Below are 19,824 nucleotides of genomic sequence, written 5' to 3'. Positions count from 1 at the left end.
CTTGTGTAAAAAAATGCCTTTAATGGCCTCTCTGCTCTTTCTTTGCATTTTCCAGGTTCTCTTTGGTATTAGGGGATCAGGATGTCTGTAGCAGAAATGTGTGGCTCTGTGTATCATGGTGTTATAACAACCATTTCTGTTTGGTTCTTTATTCATGTCCACAAATTGCAGGAACAAATTTGCCTTTTCACTGCTTCCAAGGATCGAATTAATGTTTTCCTAGAATAATGTACAAAGTCTCTGGCATTTTTTCCCTGGGGAGTAACTGCTTATCTAGCGTATATCACTACATACATTTACCAAGGACTGATATTCCCCCTGCTTCACTTTGCATTTATTGATATTGAATTTCATTGGTTATTTTGAATTTTATCAAGTATTTTGTCATCCAGTCACTTGATATTTTGAAATCCTTTTGCAAGTCTTAGTCAGTTTTTGGGTTTGCTACCCTTGATACTTCATTGTCTTTGGTAAATATGACTGCCTCATTTTCACCACCTTTTCTAAATCAAGGGAATTCCTCTCTTGTTTCCTATCTGTTAAACACTTACTAATCCTTCACTCCTAAACACTGTATCTTTTATATATTATGATCTTTTGGTGAAGAAATCTGTCATAAGCTTTCTGGAAATCCAGGAGATATTCCTGGTCCATGAGTTCCCTGTTCCTCTAATGAGGTTAAGTAGACATACTTGTAACTCAAGTCAGATTTAATTTTTTTATGGTCTCCCTGTAAAAAACTGACTTTGTATTTTCCAATTGCACATGGTTGAATCATTCATCTCATCCTGGTAATTTATTACTATTCAGTTTATTGATTTGTCATTAAACTTTGTCTACTGACACATCAAGTGCAGATGGTCCCATTGATTTGACGCGTTTTAAAGGCATTTCTGTGGGTTCATCCTTAAATGCATCCTGGAATTGATTGTAAATAATTCATTTAGCTTTATTGTTATGGCCTTTTCTTTCCTCAGCTTTCTTTTTACACCCCAACGCCCTGTGTAACTGGTATTTAGTGTCTTAATGCTGCATGGTGCTGACTGCAGTTATCCTCACTACTCTCCTTTGCAGCAGGGAAATGCCATCCATCCTTGTTTTATAAAGACAAAGGCAGGGTCTCAGAGACAGGCATTTGGTAAAGGATGCTGAGTAATGAAACACTCAAGTATGCAGTTCCTTAAAATTGTCTCCAGCCTTGATCACAGAACTCCCAAGGACTGATCTCAGTGCCTGAAAGGTATCAGCTTGGAGAGGGCAGATGGATTAGATGCCAAAGGTTGGGTTCATGGCAGCAAGTACATTGAGTGTTGGGATACCTGTAGTAGACAACCAGAAAAGTTGATAAGACAGAGAGGTGTCCGAAGCTCTGATTCCTGCTGGTCTCTTTCATTTAAAGCTGAAAGGGACTCCTTTCTGCCAGCCTTATTTGGTGCCCACTTCCTTCTCTAGCAGGAGTCAGGTACCCCAGCTCTTTTAAGCTGGTCTTACACAAGCTGCCAACAAGCATTTGAGGAGGTAGAAGAGTATGTTAAAGGTGCTGACAATAATGTCTTAAGGCCAGGACAGCCTTTATTTGTCCTGTTTTGTACTTGATTTTGAAAGTATTTGAAGGGACACATCCTTTCCTCCTCATTGCCCCTGCAGTGTCTGACAGTGCTGAGGTATCCCTGCCCACAAACAGCTGCTGTTGTCTGAACAGACAGTGAATCTGGACGTGGGCATAGGCTCACACTGGAGGTTAGCTGAAAGCATTGACTTCTCCACTGTTGCATGCAGGAGATCCCTCAGCCATGTGTAAACGGAGGAACATTAACACAAACTCTTAAAAACAAATCAAGAAAAAAAAATCTCAACTCACCTCACTAAAAACAAGCAATACAATGAGACTGAAAAATTAGTGGCAGCAATACAAAGATTGGGCAGGAGATACAAAGATTTTTGGATGTAACCCTGCTTGGAAAGGTTTTTTGAAATTATCCCTCAGAGGCAGCCTCATGCTTCAATGAAAGTTTGCTTAATAAATTACTTTCTGGTAAAGAGGATAGTATCTATAACTACTATTTAAAGGAAGATAAGCTCTTGCTCTTAGATTTTAAGATACAGATTTTCAGATTACAGGGGGTAAAGGAAACTGCAAAGATAAATTAAGTTTTATACAATCTCTTTTTTGCTGGGTTCTTTTTTCATTTATTTCACCACATTGGATCTTGTACTGGTTTGTCTGTTTATACAGAAAAAATGGAAGTTGTTTATCACAAAGTTCATCATCAGTTTAGCAACCTGATCCAGTAGAAGTGTACTTGCCTCTGGCAGGGAGGTTGGATCTGGATGATCTTTAAGGTTCTTTCCAACCCAAATCATTCTCTGATTCTATGACAATGAAAGTGCACTGTGTTTAGAATCATTCTATTAATCTGCTTCAGTTTACAGATCTTAGTGGCAGAACTGCAGGGATAAATCATAGCTGTGGAAAAGGAATATTTCAGGCTTTACTAGAGAAACAGATATTTCTTTGGCTGATATTTGGTTGGAAATAGTAAGTTAAGGGGATAGAGGCAGAAGGAGAACTATGGAAAAAATAGCATTTGCACTGCCAGTCACAAGTTGTGTTAAACAACCTAAAGGAGGTCAATCCTATGAGACTGAAATTAGGAATGGTAGAGCTGAACATAACAGAAATATTTGTATATTGATGTAGTAAAATCATTGAAAGACAACACATCTAGGAAGCAGCTGCTTTGGTGTGGTCAATCTACAAAGTCAAGTTAGATATGCAAAGGTTGTTTGAAACTCCTATTTATTCTACTTATTGCTCTATAATGCACCACAGCACTTCATATGCTATAGCAACTTTCAGGCAGCTGAAGCAATCCTAATCATCAAATACAGGCCTTGATCAAGGAGATATAAGGTAGCCTTGGTCAAAAATATTCTATTGGGATTGACACACACATAGAAATTCCCCAGCTCCACAGTAATTGCCCCTCCCTGGCCCCTATGAGTTTTATCAGCTCCATTGTTGAACAGTCCATTGGCTGCCTGTGCAGGATCCTGGACCCCAGGAATTGCTCTTCCCCCACTGACTGACTGATGAGAGTCATCACCTTCACGCAGGGAAAACTGTCAGCAAATTGAAGAGTTCCACTTGATTCTCCTTAAGCCATAAGTTTTCTTAATTTGTAACATGAAGATATTTCCTGTGTCTGATTTTCTTTTTTTAAATCTGGATTGCTTCGTTTTTGTAAACATATAAAATTTTCCATATCCTTTCTCCTGTCTTCACTAATGGCAGTCATACAGTCAATTTCAGTTTCCCAACTTCTTTATCTAGTTCTATTTTTATATATATATTTCTTTATTTATTTCTATATTTTTGTATCTAAAAGTGACATTATTTTTTTTAAAGTTACCCTGCCTCAGAAGAAATGTGCATCCAGCCAAGTGTGACAGTGATTAGTAGCAGATGTTTAGGAAGCATATAGAAACGGGGCACATATGGCCTGATTCTCTCTTCACTGTACACCACAGCCTTCTCCTAAGACAGCATCTTTACTCAGCCCTAACATCATCAAACAAATTGCATTGCTGTTTCCAAGTTGCAAGTGAACAAATATGAAGTTCTTACAGCTTGCAAATGAGGTTATGAAATATTAAAAAATTCTAAGTCTTGTCCAGGTAAAAAAAAAACAACTCAGTGATGAAAATTTCAAGCAATCTTGTCCACATGAAGTGAAAGAAAAATATCTGTTTAGTCAGAGACATTTGTTTGTTTTATGGCTTGCTTGTTTTCCACCATTCCTTGGGATGTCAAAATCAAAAAAAAAAGAATTTACTTTTACATCTCTCGTCTGCTATTCTGTAAGATTCAATTCATTTTAATGGCACAGACTTTGTATAAGCAAATGCTAAATGACAGTGTAATTTACACTGCATGCTCCTCTGACAAAATATGTGCTTTCAATAGATGCTTCCTTCTATTGAAATCGAAGAGATTTCAAACTTAATGTTTAATTTGCCTGTCACAGGCATTCATATGGCCACTTTACCATACTCTCTGAGCACTTCACTTACTCTCCTTAAGTATTCTTATTTTACAAGTAGGAAAAAAGGACATAGAATTAGAGAAACATTCACACCACCAGTATCAGCCTATTTTTCTCATTTAACATAAATGCTCTGAATTCTTCCTGTAGGTGCCTGTTCTCTGTTTTATTGTCTAGGGAGTTGAGATTCCTCTTATAATCTGTATATTGCACCTACTTTTTTTTTCCCAAAATACAAACAAAAGAAACCCCTCTCTACAATAAGCCCACAGTCACCCTGTGAGACTTTACATGGCCTGAAGATGGATGAGCTACCAGACACGCTGGAGTTCACAAATCACTACAGTGCAACCACATCAGCCATGGTGAGGAACAAGTGCTGGCCTAATCTCCCAAGTGACAGGGGACAGGATGAGAGGGAATGGCCTCAAGCTCCACCAGGAGAGGTTTAGGCTGAACATTAGGAAAAAGTTTTTCACAGAAAGGGTCATTGGGCACTAGAACAGGCTGCCCAGGGAGGTGGTTGAGTCACCTTCCCTGGAGGTGTTTAAGGCACGGGTGGACGAGGTGCTGAGGGGCATGGCTTAGTGATTGATAGGAATGGTTGGACTTGATGATCCGGTGGGTCTCTTCCAACCTGGTGAGTCTATGATCTATTAATTGCTAAGAAGAAGTTGAGATTCATGGTAAATCTTTTTTCTGCAGGACAAAGGAATGTCTTAAAATCAAGGTAAGCTTCGACCGGTGCAGGTAGATGTTTTTCAAAGCAGTGGCAAGGAGTAGAACACACCTGCTTTTCCTGAAAGATTTATTTTCAGGTTTTTTATTGCCACAAGACTTATTTTAAATGACAATATTAGAAGGAAAAGTCCCAGTTCTGTTGCTTAGTATCCTCGCACAGATCAGGAATTACATGCAGAACAACAAAGTGTCGTTACAGACAAAACCATCAAAACTCTGAGCTTCATTCATGGTAGCGGAAAAAATGGCTTATCCTTGGTCCTTAGCACTGTCCAAGAGCAAGAAATCAAAGCACTCCTATTACTGTACCAGATCTTCGTCTTGTCAGCCTCAGAGCAGCTTAAGGCAAATTCTGTCAGTCTTGAAGCTGCTTAGGGCAACATTTTCAAAGCGAATTAGCAATTCAAAGGCTGATCTTCATTGAAAGTCAACAAAACCTAGGCTCAGATGTGCTTAATTTACCTTTTAAAATGGGACACCAGAACTGCTGATGTTACCCTTAATCCTGCTTTTTGAGCACATGAGAGCCAAGGCTCCCAGGGACGAAGGGTGAGGATAATGCCATGGAGCGGATGATTAGTTGCAAGGAACTCAGTGCAGACTGGGCTTAATTTTGTATTTAAAGGACAGAAGCTACAAAGTGTAGCATTATCCTCTTCAAACTTTGTTCAATAATTATTAAAATACAGATTGCTGCTGCTAAATATTTTTTGTAATAGTGGTGAATGAGTTTCTGAAGAGGACTGACAATGACACACAGAGTGAAACCACCAAATGTAACCATTAAAAAGAAGAAATGATAACAAGGTTTTGACATCTAAGAGGTGACACCAAAGAGTATTATTTTTTGTTTCTCCTTTTTGTTTGTTTGTATCCAGTTTTATGTATGACGGCAACTTATTTTCAAACTTTTCTCTGTGAGAAGGGGGTACTAGTGAAAACTGAGCTTAAAAGTATTCCTATACCTCTGGAAGATGGAGGTTTATAGGAAACATCACCTACCAGGAGAAAGTTCAATCCAATCACAGAATAAAACTTCATGGAATAACCCTACGATAGGTAAGGCTTGACAGATACAAGCTCAAGGAATCCTCAGAACTGGTTGACCAAATAGTAAATCTCGTCCCATAGCTGCTGTTCTCTCACGCAACTTTCTATGTTATTTTCATTACAATTTAGATTTCATACCTATTGATTTCCATAGAGTTATATTTTGTAAATCCGAAGCCTCTACGATTTCTTTTTTGGCCTCATGAACCAGAAGTTATGTAGAGTCACTTGTCCTTTGAGCCATCAAAATACAGTGTTAGACTTTGATAGCATTTGGATCTTTGCAAAATCACCCTTCTTCTTTAAAAGAGACAAAGTAAAACCTAGAAATTAATTGCAATGCTTCCTGTGGAAGTCTGTGCTAAAATACAAAGGACTCATTCTATCAGCAAGCTCCCACTGATTGAGTAAACTCTTAATGAGCTCTTCAGATTTTGGCCTAAAGACAAAAGAATTCTATGATTTCTCAAGCAGTGGCATCCAACAGAGTCTATGGATTTAGTACATTTCTCTGCATTTGGCAGGGGAATTAATTTCCATAAGAATTTTCGGTGGCTTTCTATGGTGTAGTTGCTGTACGTATGTGACATCTCATTGCTTCAGAAGAACGTAGTCAGCCAACGCAATAACAATACAATTCCAGCTTCTGACCCTTTCATTGTCAAAGAACAGCTTTCAAGGTCAAGTAGCAAACATTACTAAGAAAGTTGCAAACAAATATCTTCACTTTTCCAAAATGCTGTCCCATCAAAGTCACAGCAGCCAATGATGTCTCGTTAATACTTTCTCCTAGTATTGTTTGCATACACTTTTTCAATAGCTAGAGAACAGTTCTTTTTCAAAAATAAGATCTAAAGGTTGCAATGTGTAAACAGATTTATTATGTTATGAACAAAAAAGCACTTATATGCTAGGAAATTTTGTAGATCTCTCCATCTCTTACACTTCTTGTAACAGAGGTGAGTAAGAATATAGTAATTGACAAAGCTCCAGTATTAATCATAGAATCATAGAATAGGTTGGATTGGAAGGGATCTTGAAGGTCATCCAGTTCCAACCCCCATACCGTGAACATGGCCTTGAACTCCTCCAGGGACAGGGCATCCATGACTTCTCCGGGTGACTTGTTCCAGTGCCTCACCACCCTCTCAGTAAAAAAAAATTCTTCCTAATATTTAGTCTAAATCTCTCCTCTTGCAGCTTAAAACCATTCCCCCTCATCCTATCACTACACTCTCTGATAAAGAGCCCCTCCCCAGCTTTCCTGTAGATCCCCTTTAAGTACTGGAAGGCTGCCTCAGCCTGTCCAAATAGGGAAGGTGCTCCAGCCCTCGGGGTGGTCTTCTCTGGACTCGCTCTAACAGGCCCATGTCCATCCTGTGCTGAGGACTCCAGAACTGAGCACAGTACTCCAGCTGAAGTCTCACCAGAGCAGAGTACAGGGGAGAACCCCCTCCCTCACCCTGCTGATCACGCTGCTTTTGGTGCAGCCTAGGATACAGTTGGCTTTCTGGGCTTCAAGTACACATTGCCAGTTCATGTTGAGCTTTTCATCACCCAGCACCCCCAAGTAATTCTCTTCAGTGCTACTCTCAACCTATTCTCCACCTCTATTTGTGCCAATATCTGAAAAAAAAAATTAATATTTTATTGCGCTGCCACAGTTGTCTGAATTTTGGCTGGTGGGTTTTTTTTAGTACTAGAGATACTGTGTTTAGCCCTTCTCTTACCAGTCTTTTTGTTGATATTTTGTTCAAATTGCACAATTCATAAATGGGGATCATTTTTCGGTAGGAAGGCTTTCTTTTACTTTATTTCTCCAGATGTCTAATATCCTTGTCCAAAAAAAAACCGCAAAGAAGCCATCATATATCTGGCTGGTAAGATGATTATGTCATCAGTGGGTTCATTCAAGTGCTGAAAAATTCCTGTTGATTATAACCCAGTGGAAGCAAAATGAATTCTGTGGGCAGCCTGGCCACAATGTAATTTTAAAAGCCGCTAATGGATATGGGTCATGATTAGGTCTAAGAGAAAGCAATTGCAAGCTACAGGGTATCTGGGACAACTAAGTAAACAAAACAACTACCCAGAGAAGATCCCTGAGATCTATTGTAATACTTATCACTATCACAGACTGCTTATTTTTAAAAAAAATAATTTTTAGTGCTTTTATATGGTGTTATCTGTATTAGAAGGAAGGCACATTTGGGAGCAGTGAGGGAGAGGGGTGGCTATGTGATGTGCTAGACAGAGTCCAAGTATTCCCTTAAAGTATCTTTATCTTTGAAAAAATATTTTATTTTCTTTTATTTTCCCTTTGGGAGAAAAGAATCCCTACATGAATACTCTCAGACAGTAAATAAATTACTATTTCTTTAAAACTTAGAATCACAGAATAACTTTTGGTTCCTGTGTCAAACTGTGCAACCCATGGTTTGCAAATTCAGGTGAATTACCCAGTGGTTTCAAGTATCTATGATCTGACATCCAGTCAGTTTCTTTTCGTTTCTGGTTATAGATAATCTTAAATGTCACAACACAGGCTTCTGTGCTGAGAAACTTTTCTTAAACAGAAATCAGAGATGCAGTGAAGCTGCAGCTTCACTTACTCTGCAAGAGGAGAAGAAAACCAACCCCAAGAACTTGCAATTTTCGCATCATTTTGATGTATAATCTTCAGGCCGGATCAAGGCCTGTCAAAAATAATCTCATTTACTTCAAAAAACATGACAACTTCAAGTAAACCTGGCCCAAGTTTTCCAAGTTGATGTGAAATTCCAAACTCACTCACGCATTTTGGGGTTTTATTGTGAAATTTCACACACAAATTCTGGAGAACTGAAGAAGCACAAGATGCTACTGTAGATAATCTCTGGAGTTTGTCAAACCATCCAGGGCTAAATCTAATCAGTGTTCTCACCCACTGTAGTCTCCTGTTTTGAAGCAAACCTCAAAGCTGCAAATCTGGAATTTGTTGACTACAATGCAGATGATTTTAAAAGCTTCCTCATTCGTCTCTAATGAAACTGGCAACCAGTTTTTCCTAGTCAATATATTATATAAATTGTTGAGGCACATGCTCCCAGCTTGATACTGGTTTCAGAACAAAGGATCATAGAATGGTTTGGGTTGGAAGGGAACTTAAGGTTAATCCAGTTCCAACCCCCCTACCATGGGCAGGGACACCTTCTGTTGGATCAGGTCTTGGACATCTCCAGGTATGGGGCATCCACAACTTCTCTGGGCAACCTCTGCCAGTGCCTCACCACCCTCACAGTAAAAAATTTCTTCCTAATAGCTCATGTACATCTCCCTTCTTTCAGCTTAAAACCGTTCACCCTCCACTTATCCCTGCACTCCCCGATAAAGAGACCCTCACAACTTTTCCGGTGGCTCCATTTTAAGTACTGGAAGATGTTTGCAATCAGAAAAGGAATTCTGTTTGCCTTTTTTACACCCTTTAAAATGCAGAAGAAACAAAAAGCAGATGAACCCTGAAATGAATTCCCCCTGTACCGGCACAAGAGAGGATATGGAAGAGTGTTGCTTTCTTGAGATACCTTTCAATTCCTGCTGGAGGAGCTTAAAGCCAGGCAAGCCTGGAAGTAATGAGAGTTCTGTCTATGTCCACAGATAAAGCTGTCAGCCCTTCCTCACTGTGGGCTGTTAGAGATTTTGTCTTTAGCATAGGACATTGTATGCTGTTGCATAGCAAGACCACAAAAATGCAGTATAAATTCCTTGATTGATACACATGTTAGAGGAGCGTAGACTTCTTTAAATGCTGAGGAAATTTTCAAACAGAAGTATAATATTCTTAAATGATGTAAACGCAGATATGATGACAGATTGTAGAAAATTTGGGACTGTTTACAGAAGTTGAAGATCTCTCTTGCTAAATGTTGTTGTCATTTCATAATCAAGTAAATGGAAAAGAGCAGTCTGTAAATTTATGGATGAACTCCCATCTGTGCCAGAAGACGAAAGTAATTTCAAAGATGCAAATAAAGGTGCCACGCAGTAACTGAACTGTACCAAGTTGAGATTACTGGCCATAGTGCAGTGATATGGAAGATTAAGATTTTGGGAATTTGCACTGAACATACAAGATCATGCAGCGTATTTCTGTGCGGGAAATGCATTAACATCCTTTGCCTTGTTAGTGAGATCATGAAGTCCACTAACTTACAAATGGTGTTTACAACATTAGTCAAGGAATCATAAAATAACAGAATACTTAAGGTTAGAAAAGACCTCTGAGATTATCGAGTCCAACTGTCATCCCCACACCATTGTGCCATGTTACTTCTACATGTTTTTTCAAAAACTCCAGGGAAGGTGACTCCACCACTTCTCTGGCGGCCTTTTTCAGTGCTTCACCACTCTTTTAGTAAAGAAACTTTTCCTACTCTCCAATCTAAATCTCCCCTGGTGCAACTTGAGGTGCAGTTTGAGGCCATTTCCTCTCATCAGATCATTTGTTACTTGGTTGAAGGGACTGGCACCCACTTCACTACAGCCTTCTAAGCCCAGGAAGCTAGGTTTCTCTGTTAAATTCCCTTTCCTGACACAGGCTTAGCAAGATTTTCTGTATTCTATTTTTCATTCTTAAAATGCTGTTCACACATAAACGTGCTCGATGAAAATAGGCTGCGATATATGGGATTACACAATGAATTCATTGGCTGTTTCCTTAAAGATAATATGTATTTTCCTATATTAAACATTTATTACTTTAGCTGCAAGAATAGGATTCATTAGAAATACAAATTGATTGCACAGTGCAGCTTAGCTTTGGACATACCTCAAATGCTGAAGTATTTACACTAAGTGGAGGAAAATAAATGCCCCATTTTAGTGGTACTTATTGCCATGTGGACACTTCACTGCTTGCTTGGCAGAATATTATAGCTTGGCACTTGCAGTATTTTCATTTCAAACAAATTTTGATCAGTGAATTTTGATGCTGCTGTGAAATGTTTGCCTCCTGTTTTACACTGATGTGGATTCCTAAAAATGATTAAGAAACACCAAGCACAAAAATAAAACCTGTTAGGTTCTGTCCAAATTGCTGCTGGGATTAGCTTAGTTTAGTGATCGCTTCTGAAGTCTGGAATAACGTCAAGGAAATGAAACTCACATAATCTTAAATATTTGTGATATACAGCTTGTTCTATATGTTTGCACCTCCTGCTTCTGTACTCAAAACTGTGTTTCTTAATTTTCTAGACAGAAGAAGAAAGTAGCAATACTTAGCATTCGAATATCATTTTTCCATTTCATAATATTGTACAGATATTAAACAGTTTTTCCCAAACTCGTGATAATACTGAGAATTGAGGAGAAACACTTAAAGGTGTTAATGGTTTATGCCTTTGATTATGGCAACCATACCTATTGCTGTTCTTCTAATAAGGCAACTAAGATGGCCAAATCATTATTTAGTAGTCATGTTGGTATTGCATTAATGGTTGGACTTGATGATCTTTGAGATCTTTTCCAAGCTTAACAATTCTATGCTTTTGCCACAACTGTTTAATTAGTTTGTAGCAAGCTCTGTTCACTCTTCCAGTGTTTTATCCACATTTCATGGTAATTACTGAGCTTACTATATTGGTAATCTCAAAATGTGCTATCCATCCTGTGTAATTGCTCTTGCTTGTGAAATGTACTGTCTATAATATATTGAACAGGAATTTTTCTGATGCTGCTATGATAATGACACTGGTGACAGCTGTAAAATGAAAACTAAATAATTTAAATTTATTGCCTATATTATTAAAAATTGACTACCCCAGTTCAAAAGTCACCCTGATCATCTGACTGGAGAAAGAGCACTTACTGCCATTTAGAAAGCCTCATAGAGCTTTTGGTTCTGCCCTGTGTGATCCAAAAATGGCTGAACAGTGAATGCAAGCAGGTAACTGAGGATGCAAAACACCTGAAAGAAGAACAGCTCTCTAAGATATACTTCTATCAATTGTGGAGGAAAAAAAAAAAAAAAGGAGAAGCTGTTAGTATCCAAGCCTGTCAGATAAGTGCCATCAGAAAGCTGTAAGGTTATTGAAATTACATTCTTTAAAATTTGGGTAAAATACACTAAAAATTAGTTATGGCTTAGTGCCTCAAAGAAATGCTTGAGCAACCCATGAATAAGCAGACTCAGTCATATAAATATGTTCAGTCTCGTTAGCAAGTTCATAAAGCAATTTATCTCTGCTGAGCAGGCACTCCATTATCTGCATTATGTGTACTGGTATTACGTGGAGATACCTCTAACTTGTCAGGGAGAGAGGCACTGTGGCACCTTTTTGTGAGTTAGATCCTCGGGCTTGTTTGAATAATACTCCTTCACTGTTTATTTTAGACATCTCATTTTGGAAAAGTACTTGTTCAAGGAATTATGGCAGTCAGGTCCTGCTCTCACGTCCTTCTCTAACTGAAAGGCAAACATGATGCTCATATCTCAAAGAGCCGTGATGGGTGCTTTCTGGGAGGCTGAATTTCTTGCTGAACTGGGTTGCTTATCTCCTCAACACTTAATATTCTGCAAAGATTCTACTGCATTTTACCCCTTCCTCTTACATTCCCCATGGCATGGCAGAATCTATCAAAGGCACCTAACATGCCTTAGCATGTTATCCAGATGAAGAAGATTGCACTGTTCATGTAGACTTTGCTGAGAGTTGAACTTTCCTCTCTGATAAAAGTTTCAGTGCCTGCAAGATGTAGAAGGGTATCCTGTAAGACTAGGCTGCCATTGTCCAAAAACATGGAAAAGCAAAGCAAAAAAAAAAAAGCATCTTTTTCTGTCTGCCCTTCCCAGTTCCTTTACCAATGACAGAGCTGGCTGCATTCATTTCGTGTCACTTCAGGTGACACTCAAGATAGAGATGTGTTGTTTTTATATACATCTGCCAGACTGAGCACAAAAAAAAGTAGAAGTTGTTCATCAGGCAAAAAATTAGAAATTATATGTCAGCTACTTATTTAAGTAAAACTAGAGCTTAAATTGGACGTGTTGAGATCCAAATCACTCTTATAATCTGAGAACTGAAAAGAGGTGAGAAAGACTGTGCCTAGGTCTCTCTGTTGCCCAAGGTAGTTACGTTAACTTCTGTGTGCATACAATGGTACCTAGAGTGAGGATCACCATTTCTTTTACAGCTGGGCCAACTTCCAACTTGCAAAATAATGTTTTGCAGAACCAGAAATGTTAACAAAGTTGTACACTTAAGTATGGTTATGTTATCAAATTAAACCTGGCTCTCAATTTGAAATGTTAAGGAAAGAACACTGAAGTCATCTGTCATATCATATTTATTTACAAATGGTATAATCAACAGCTGTAGAGCACTCAATGAAAACTATGCTCAAAAATTCTCTTGTTTGAAATCTATGATAACAGCACTGCACAGGATTATTCCAATCAAAGAAAGTCAATGGAAAGCACTGCCATCTGTACTCATTATTAACATCAGCTAGCCTGATGGCAGCTGGTGATCTCAAGTTAATATATGGGCTCTGCGGTGCATATGTCTCTTCAAGTGCAAGGAACACTGCCCTACTTGCTTTCTACTACTTCTCTTCTGAAATATGTCCTAGAACTTCCCAAATATGGAGCATTTCCCGTTCAGTGTGTATATTACACCTAAGATGTGACAGACCTGCATATTTTCTGCAACAGAAGACATTGGTCGTGTCTTAAGAGTAATTTAATTGAAGGTGGATTCAGGATTGTATCACATCTGCCCACCATTCAGCATCATTCCAAGCTGTGTGGTCAGGGTTTTGAGATGTTGATAGAATTCCATGGCAAGGTGCAGAATTATTCAGTGAATTTTTAAGACAATAAATGTTCAATATAGTGATAAAACTCAAACAACTGCATAGTGATATGGCAAATACCAGCAGAATGATATGTTGTATGCCTATTTATGTGTACTGTCATTTCTCACCTGGAGACCTCACCTGAAGTCATGCATTTAGTTCTGGAGTCCTCAGCACAGGAAGGACATGGATCTGTTAGAACAAGTCCAGCGAAGGGTCATGAATATTATCTAAGGAGCACCTTCCTTATGAGGACAGGCTGAGAAATTCGGGGTTGTTCAGCCTAGAGAACAGAAGGCTCCAGGGAGACCTTATAGCAGCCTTAAAGGGGGCCTACAGGAAAGACGGGAAGGGACTCTTTATCAGAGTGCAGTGACAGGATGAGGAGTAACAGTTTTAAACTGAAGGAGGAAAGATTTAGATTAGATATTAGGAAGAAATTTTTGATTATGAGAGTGGTGAGACCATGGCATAGGTTTCTCAGAGAAGTCATGGACACCCTGTCCCTGGAAGTGTTCAAGGCTAGGCTGGATGGGGCTTTGAGCAACTTGATCCAGTGGAGGCTGTTCTTACCCATGGCAGGGAGGTTAAACTGAATAATCTTGAAGGGCCCTTCCGACCCAAGCTATTTATTCTATGATTCTATAATTCCATAATCCTCCGAAGATCAAAAGATCAGATGTTATTAACTGGTTAAGAAGAGGTGACTGATGATACTTAGCTGCTTCTGGATTTATATGCTTCTTCATCTTTTATCCTTACAAAACGCCTTATTTGTGAAGGCAGCAGATGACCTGCTACTGATAAGAACCCTTTACAAATGTAAATTTTTACTAAGACAGAGGAAAGTCTTAAAACTGTTTCTACTGCTAAGCCATTAAAATTTTTCAAAGGTTACATGCAATCCAAGAGCATTTACCAAGAGAGGAACAAGCATGTATAAGGTCATGGATTCTATAAAACTCAGCATGATTATTTGTTGTTTTTGTCCTCAGAGAATAGAATTATCTGGGCTTTTCTGAAGGTGCCAGCACATGACTGCAAAGTCTTTATTAAAAATAGCAGTTTTCCTCTTCCAGAACCAGACCTTTCATGAAGAATGAGTGGTTATGAGAGCTTTTAAATTATTTTGGTTGCACAGTTACAATTCTGATAACTTTTTTTCTAAGTCCTCCTCATTATGGGAGGTAGCTTTGAGTGTTTTAAATCTGCCCATTAAGCTGCTGTAATCATTCCTTACAACTACACTACAATATACAATATACAACAATTAATTATATTAAATACTTCTCACAGAATTTTTCACCAGCGAGGAGATTACCACATCTTTATTTCTGACAATGAAAGAGTAGGAATTATTATACACCCCTTGGGATTTTACTGATCTAAGATTTCTGTAGTCAGGATTATAATCATATTGGTTTCTCTACAGGAATTAAGCATCAGTTCTTGACAGCTATGATCTTTAAACAACATTTTATATGAGAAAATTATTCCCATGGGTTTTTTTCTATAAGAAACTGAAATCTGTATTTTTAGATAGGCAGCTCTAAGAAATGTCCTGCACTCGCGTACAGTCTTGCTGGGATTCATGTGCAGGGTCTTCCTCTGAGAAACTGGAGTGTGTCTACCCTGAAGACTGCTGATGCAGGTGCCAGGCAGGACAAGGCTGAGAAATGTTATCACTGTAGCTTGGTAATATAGAGCTCAGGGCAGGCTGAAGACCTTCCTAGGATCTGGGTGGAATACTTAAGCAGTACATTCACACTGAACTATGCCAGCCGCAAGTACTACTACTGATAGGCAAGTACTTTAAAGACAGCACTCACTTTGTGCTTATTGAGTCCCTAGACATACATATACACCCTATATTAATATACGTGTCTTATACATGAGACTTTTTTGCATAAGCATATACAAGGTAGAGGTCCACATCTTCAATATCAAAGGAAATAGCTAGGGCTACTTGAGGAGGTGTTACAGCACAGGAGCACTGGATGTGGACGGTGTGCTATGTGCTCCCTGAGTGCATCTGAAGGGGCATATGTCAGACTAGGGCTATTTTGGTCAGGGCATCCTTCAGATTAGTTTCAAGTATCAGGAATCTAATCTGTGCAATTTAGCACAGATCTAGGACATGAACCAATGCACTGGGAATGGAGATAATCAAGAGATTCCTTTTGAAAGCTCACTTCTGGTCTGAATTAGATGCTGAAATAGGTGCATCTATTCACCTAAAGAAATTAATTACCATGAGCACAATTTTGGTCCCTTGAATTAAGTCATACCAATGCACCTGTGTCTCGCAGACACCCTCCTATCTGAGTGCAAGTAAGCATGAGAAAAGGACAAGATCAAAAGCCACAAATTGCAGTTGGCAAGGTGACAAGAGGGGTTTCTGGCTACCAGGTTTATCTACTAGATACTGTGATATGGTAATTATTCTTTATTAGGTGAAATAGTAAATACCACACTTTACTGTTCAATTTCTCTTTAAAAAAAATGAGGATTTTGTAAAGATTAGCTTCATAGGGGAAAGTTTCACTCTGAGCATGACATTTCCCTTTGGAAAGGAACAAGGATTAGCTGTAACAGAAAAGATGACAAAGTTTTCAGAAGTATATGTTCCATAGACTGATATAATCACCTGTCTTCCTGTCTTTATTTCCTTTCACAGAGCCATGTTTGACTATGATAAGAGCAAAGACAGTGGCCTCCCAAGCCAAGGACTCAGTTTTAAGTATGGAGACATCCTGCACGTCATCAACGCCTCAGACGATGAATGGTGGCAAGCAAGGAGGGTCACTCTGGAGGGAGACAGTGAGGAGATGGGAGTTATACCAAGCAAGAGGAGGTGAGTTTTGTCTTCTCCTTCCTACCTCCCTTTCCATGGTATCAAAATGTTCCATTTTATTCAAAGACACAGTGCATCAATCTACTGAAAAAAGAGGGAGAGTAGAGAAAAAGGCAGCAGTTATGATTTCAAGAGCTGATTTTCTCTGTGAGATTTAAAAAGTTCAAGCTGTTTAACTGTACCAGAAAGTAACTCAATATGTGACTCAATTATAGTGGATTAGTACCTTCAAGAAGAAAAGGGGGAACGGGAAGAGAGCTCCATCTACTAAAGACTTTTGGCAGAAAAAGGAATAAGCAGAACCCAAGTCTGGGAATTAGCTCTGAATTTGAAGTAGTGCACATGATTTAATGTCAGGGTGATTAGCCATTGCATCAAACTGCTGAGGGGTGTAATGAATGTCTTGACATTTTCAAATCAAGACTGTATGGCTTTCCTTTGAAAAAGTAATAGAATTAAACTTCTCAGCTTGTGTGATGTAAAAAATGACATTAAATTATGTAATGGTCCTCTTAAGCTTCAAAAACTGTCTACTTGCCTGGAAACTGATGGATAATCAATATCACACTAAATTTGTTTTTATAATGTAAATGAAGGTACGTTCATCAACTCTCCAAGCTAAATCTGAATATTTGTTTATCTGTGATGGACTCACATTGACTGATGGAGAGAGAACAGACAGCTGAATCTCTCTCATTGTTTGTATTGTTTACTCTGTCTAAATGCTTTTGTATCTCCAATAGTATCAGAACTATCACACAAATAAGTATTACCTTCTGCCTCTGTTGATAGTTGCTATGGAAAGGTCAAGAACAGAAAGGGCAGGAGGGAAATGAAATCTATCAAACCGCATTACATTTCTCTTTTGCAGCAGTGCTCCCATGTTTCATATAAACTTTTTATTTGTAGCTATTTCAGCTTTAGCATTAATATAAAATTGATAATGTCCATTTTTTATGGCAGACATCTGATGCTGAATAGAGCACCTGCTGCTGTTTCAAGAGAGAGTTGGCCCAAGTGCTAATAGATCTCATGATACTTTGTGTTCTAAATCACCTAAAACTGGAAGGCCATCAAATACTTTGTTGACATGAGCCCTGCAAGGACCCTATGTTCTCTAACCATGCCCATGTCTGAATAGCAGCCACACCAGGATTTTTAGTGAAAATCAATTTCGGAGCTGTATAATAGATATAAATAAACATTATAATTGCATTATAATTTTTAAGATAGGAAACACATGCCCATTGTAAACAGATTTAGTCTCTAGATATTGAAAAAGGAATATATATCTACTAGCAATTGCTACAGTAAATACTGTTGTAATGACTTGATTGGATCACACTTGGGAAAAGAGGAAAATCTGTTCAGTTATTACTGAGGGAAGGATGCACACAAAGCTTGCATGCAGTGTGGCATGTACTATGAAAAGCTATAAAATCTGTCATACATAGGAAAACAACTACAGGAGAAAAAGGGTAAAGCAAAGCAACAGATTAAGATGTAGCATTGTGCCTTGTGTAGGCTGGGGAGGATGTAAGTGCCTAAAGCTTCTTGGATTACCTGCACAGTGATGTTTTCAAGGATAAAAGACAGAGGCTTTCTTGCCAAAGTCAGACATAGGATACAGCCTTGGAAACAGATGTGGCTTAGGAAACACTGGAAGAAAAGAGAATTAAAAAAAAGAGTCAAGATGAAAATAGGTTGGTTAGAGCCTAAAAATAAGAGTCTTGAATTTGAAAAAATGCACGTGTAGTTACTATATTCTCCACTTGTCATCCTGATTTTTACTATTGAATCTAAGAGGTATGGGAAAATGAATGGCATTTTATAGTCTGTCTGCATTATTGTAATGATGTGAAACACCTAAGCTGGGGTGAGGGGAGGTTTCTATTATTTCCTAAAAGGTTTCCGTTGTACAAGGTTATTTTTTCCAGTGCTCTGGAAAGTATTCTTTCTTTTCTGTGTATTCTGGATGATCCCTCAGAGTAAGTGAGACTGATATGCTCTTACCAGTATTTTCTATGATCATTTCCACCAGCCAAGGGCAGAATGAGCAATCAGTGCATACTGGGCTGAGCTACAGAGAATAAAGCTAATCATACTTGTTAATTCAGAGTTGAATTTCCTCTGCAAGTGGGGTTTATTAATAGACTATGAGAATATTTATCTGAAATAGAGTGGTCCTGGTGTTTATTTGACCAAACACAGGCAACTACAATTGTCTTGTATTTTTCAATTCCCCATTCATTTCTATTCCATATCTTTTGGGTTTGGGGTTCTTTGGGGGGTTCGTTTGGTAGGGTTTAGTTTTGCTCTTGCACTTGGGCTCCTTCTTCTGCCTATGTATATAAGCAGCAGATACTATCATAGAACCATTAAGGCTAGAAAAGACCTCTAAGAATATCAAATCCAACTGTCAGGCCAACACCTCTATATCTATTAAACTATGTCCCAAAGTGCCACGTCCATGTGATTTCTCCAGGGAAAGAGACTCCATCACTTCCCTGGATAGCTTCTTCTAATGCTTCACCTCTCATTCAGTAAAGAATTTTTTTCTAATATCTAATCTAAAATTCCCCTGGGGGCATTTGAGGCAATTTCCTGTCATCCTGTCACTTGTTACTCAGGAGAAGAGGCCAACACCCACTGCCTTTCAGGTAGTTGTAGATAGTAATAATGTCTCCCCTCAGCCTCCTCTCCTATCCTGTGGGACTGTAATGTATTTTGCACTTCAGGTCAGGGAGACTCTACACTGATCCAGGGATTATTAGTGCCCAGGTGAGTCTGCCTTCCTGCCTTATCTCCTGTCCAGCAACAGCTAAAGTACAGTTCCTTCATTTTTTATAAACGAAATGCTTATGGAATAGCTCTGAAATCCAGTGACCACTTCAATTTTATTTTGGTGTATATATATATGTGCAAATACATGTATATATACACACAAAACCATAACAAGTAAATTATATTGCTTATTTAAGGTGCTGTGTAAGAGCAGTTTCTTTTCAAGCATTTCTTTTTGCAATATTTTTACATCTTTTTACTGGAAAGCCCATCACACAGTGATTTTTTAGTGTGAGCCGATGAAAGACATTTTGAATTATAAATCCAGACTGGATACGTTTTGTCCTCTATGATATGTGTGATACACTCAAAGAAATCATAATTTATATTTGTAGGGGAGCTACCATTCATGCATTACCAGGCTTTACCTCTTAGAGATTCAATAGAGCTTGAAAGTTATACATCATAGAATATAATCACAGAATATTTGGGGTTGGAAGGGACCTTAAAGATTAT

The 19,824-nt window shown here is 38.5% G+C and overlaps 1 protein-coding gene across 32 annotated transcripts in view; it reads left to right on the top strand.

Annotated features, from left to right (window-relative positions):
• DLG2 (discs large MAGUK scaffold protein 2) overlaps positions 1 to 19,824 on the top strand; it is a 1,047,701-nt gene that overhangs the window by 975,900 nt on the left and 51,977 nt on the right. For all 32 annotated transcript variants that reach the window (XM_069879637.1, XM_069879628.1, XM_069879594.1 and 29 more), the window contains one exon: positions 16,348 to 16,524. In XM_069879637.1, coding sequence (XP_069735738.1) covers positions 16,348 to 16,524 — 177 coding nt within the window. The remainder of the gene's footprint in view (positions 1 to 16,347; positions 16,525 to 19,824) is intronic.

This window comes from Phaenicophaeus curvirostris, chromosome 1 (genome assembly GCF_032191515.1).
Source record: "Phaenicophaeus curvirostris isolate KB17595 chromosome 1, BPBGC_Pcur_1.0, whole genome shotgun sequence".
NCBI classification, from domain to species: domain Eukaryota; kingdom Metazoa; phylum Chordata; class Aves; order Cuculiformes; family Cuculidae; genus Phaenicophaeus; species Phaenicophaeus curvirostris.
This window is presented reverse-complemented; position numbering and strand designations above follow the sequence as displayed.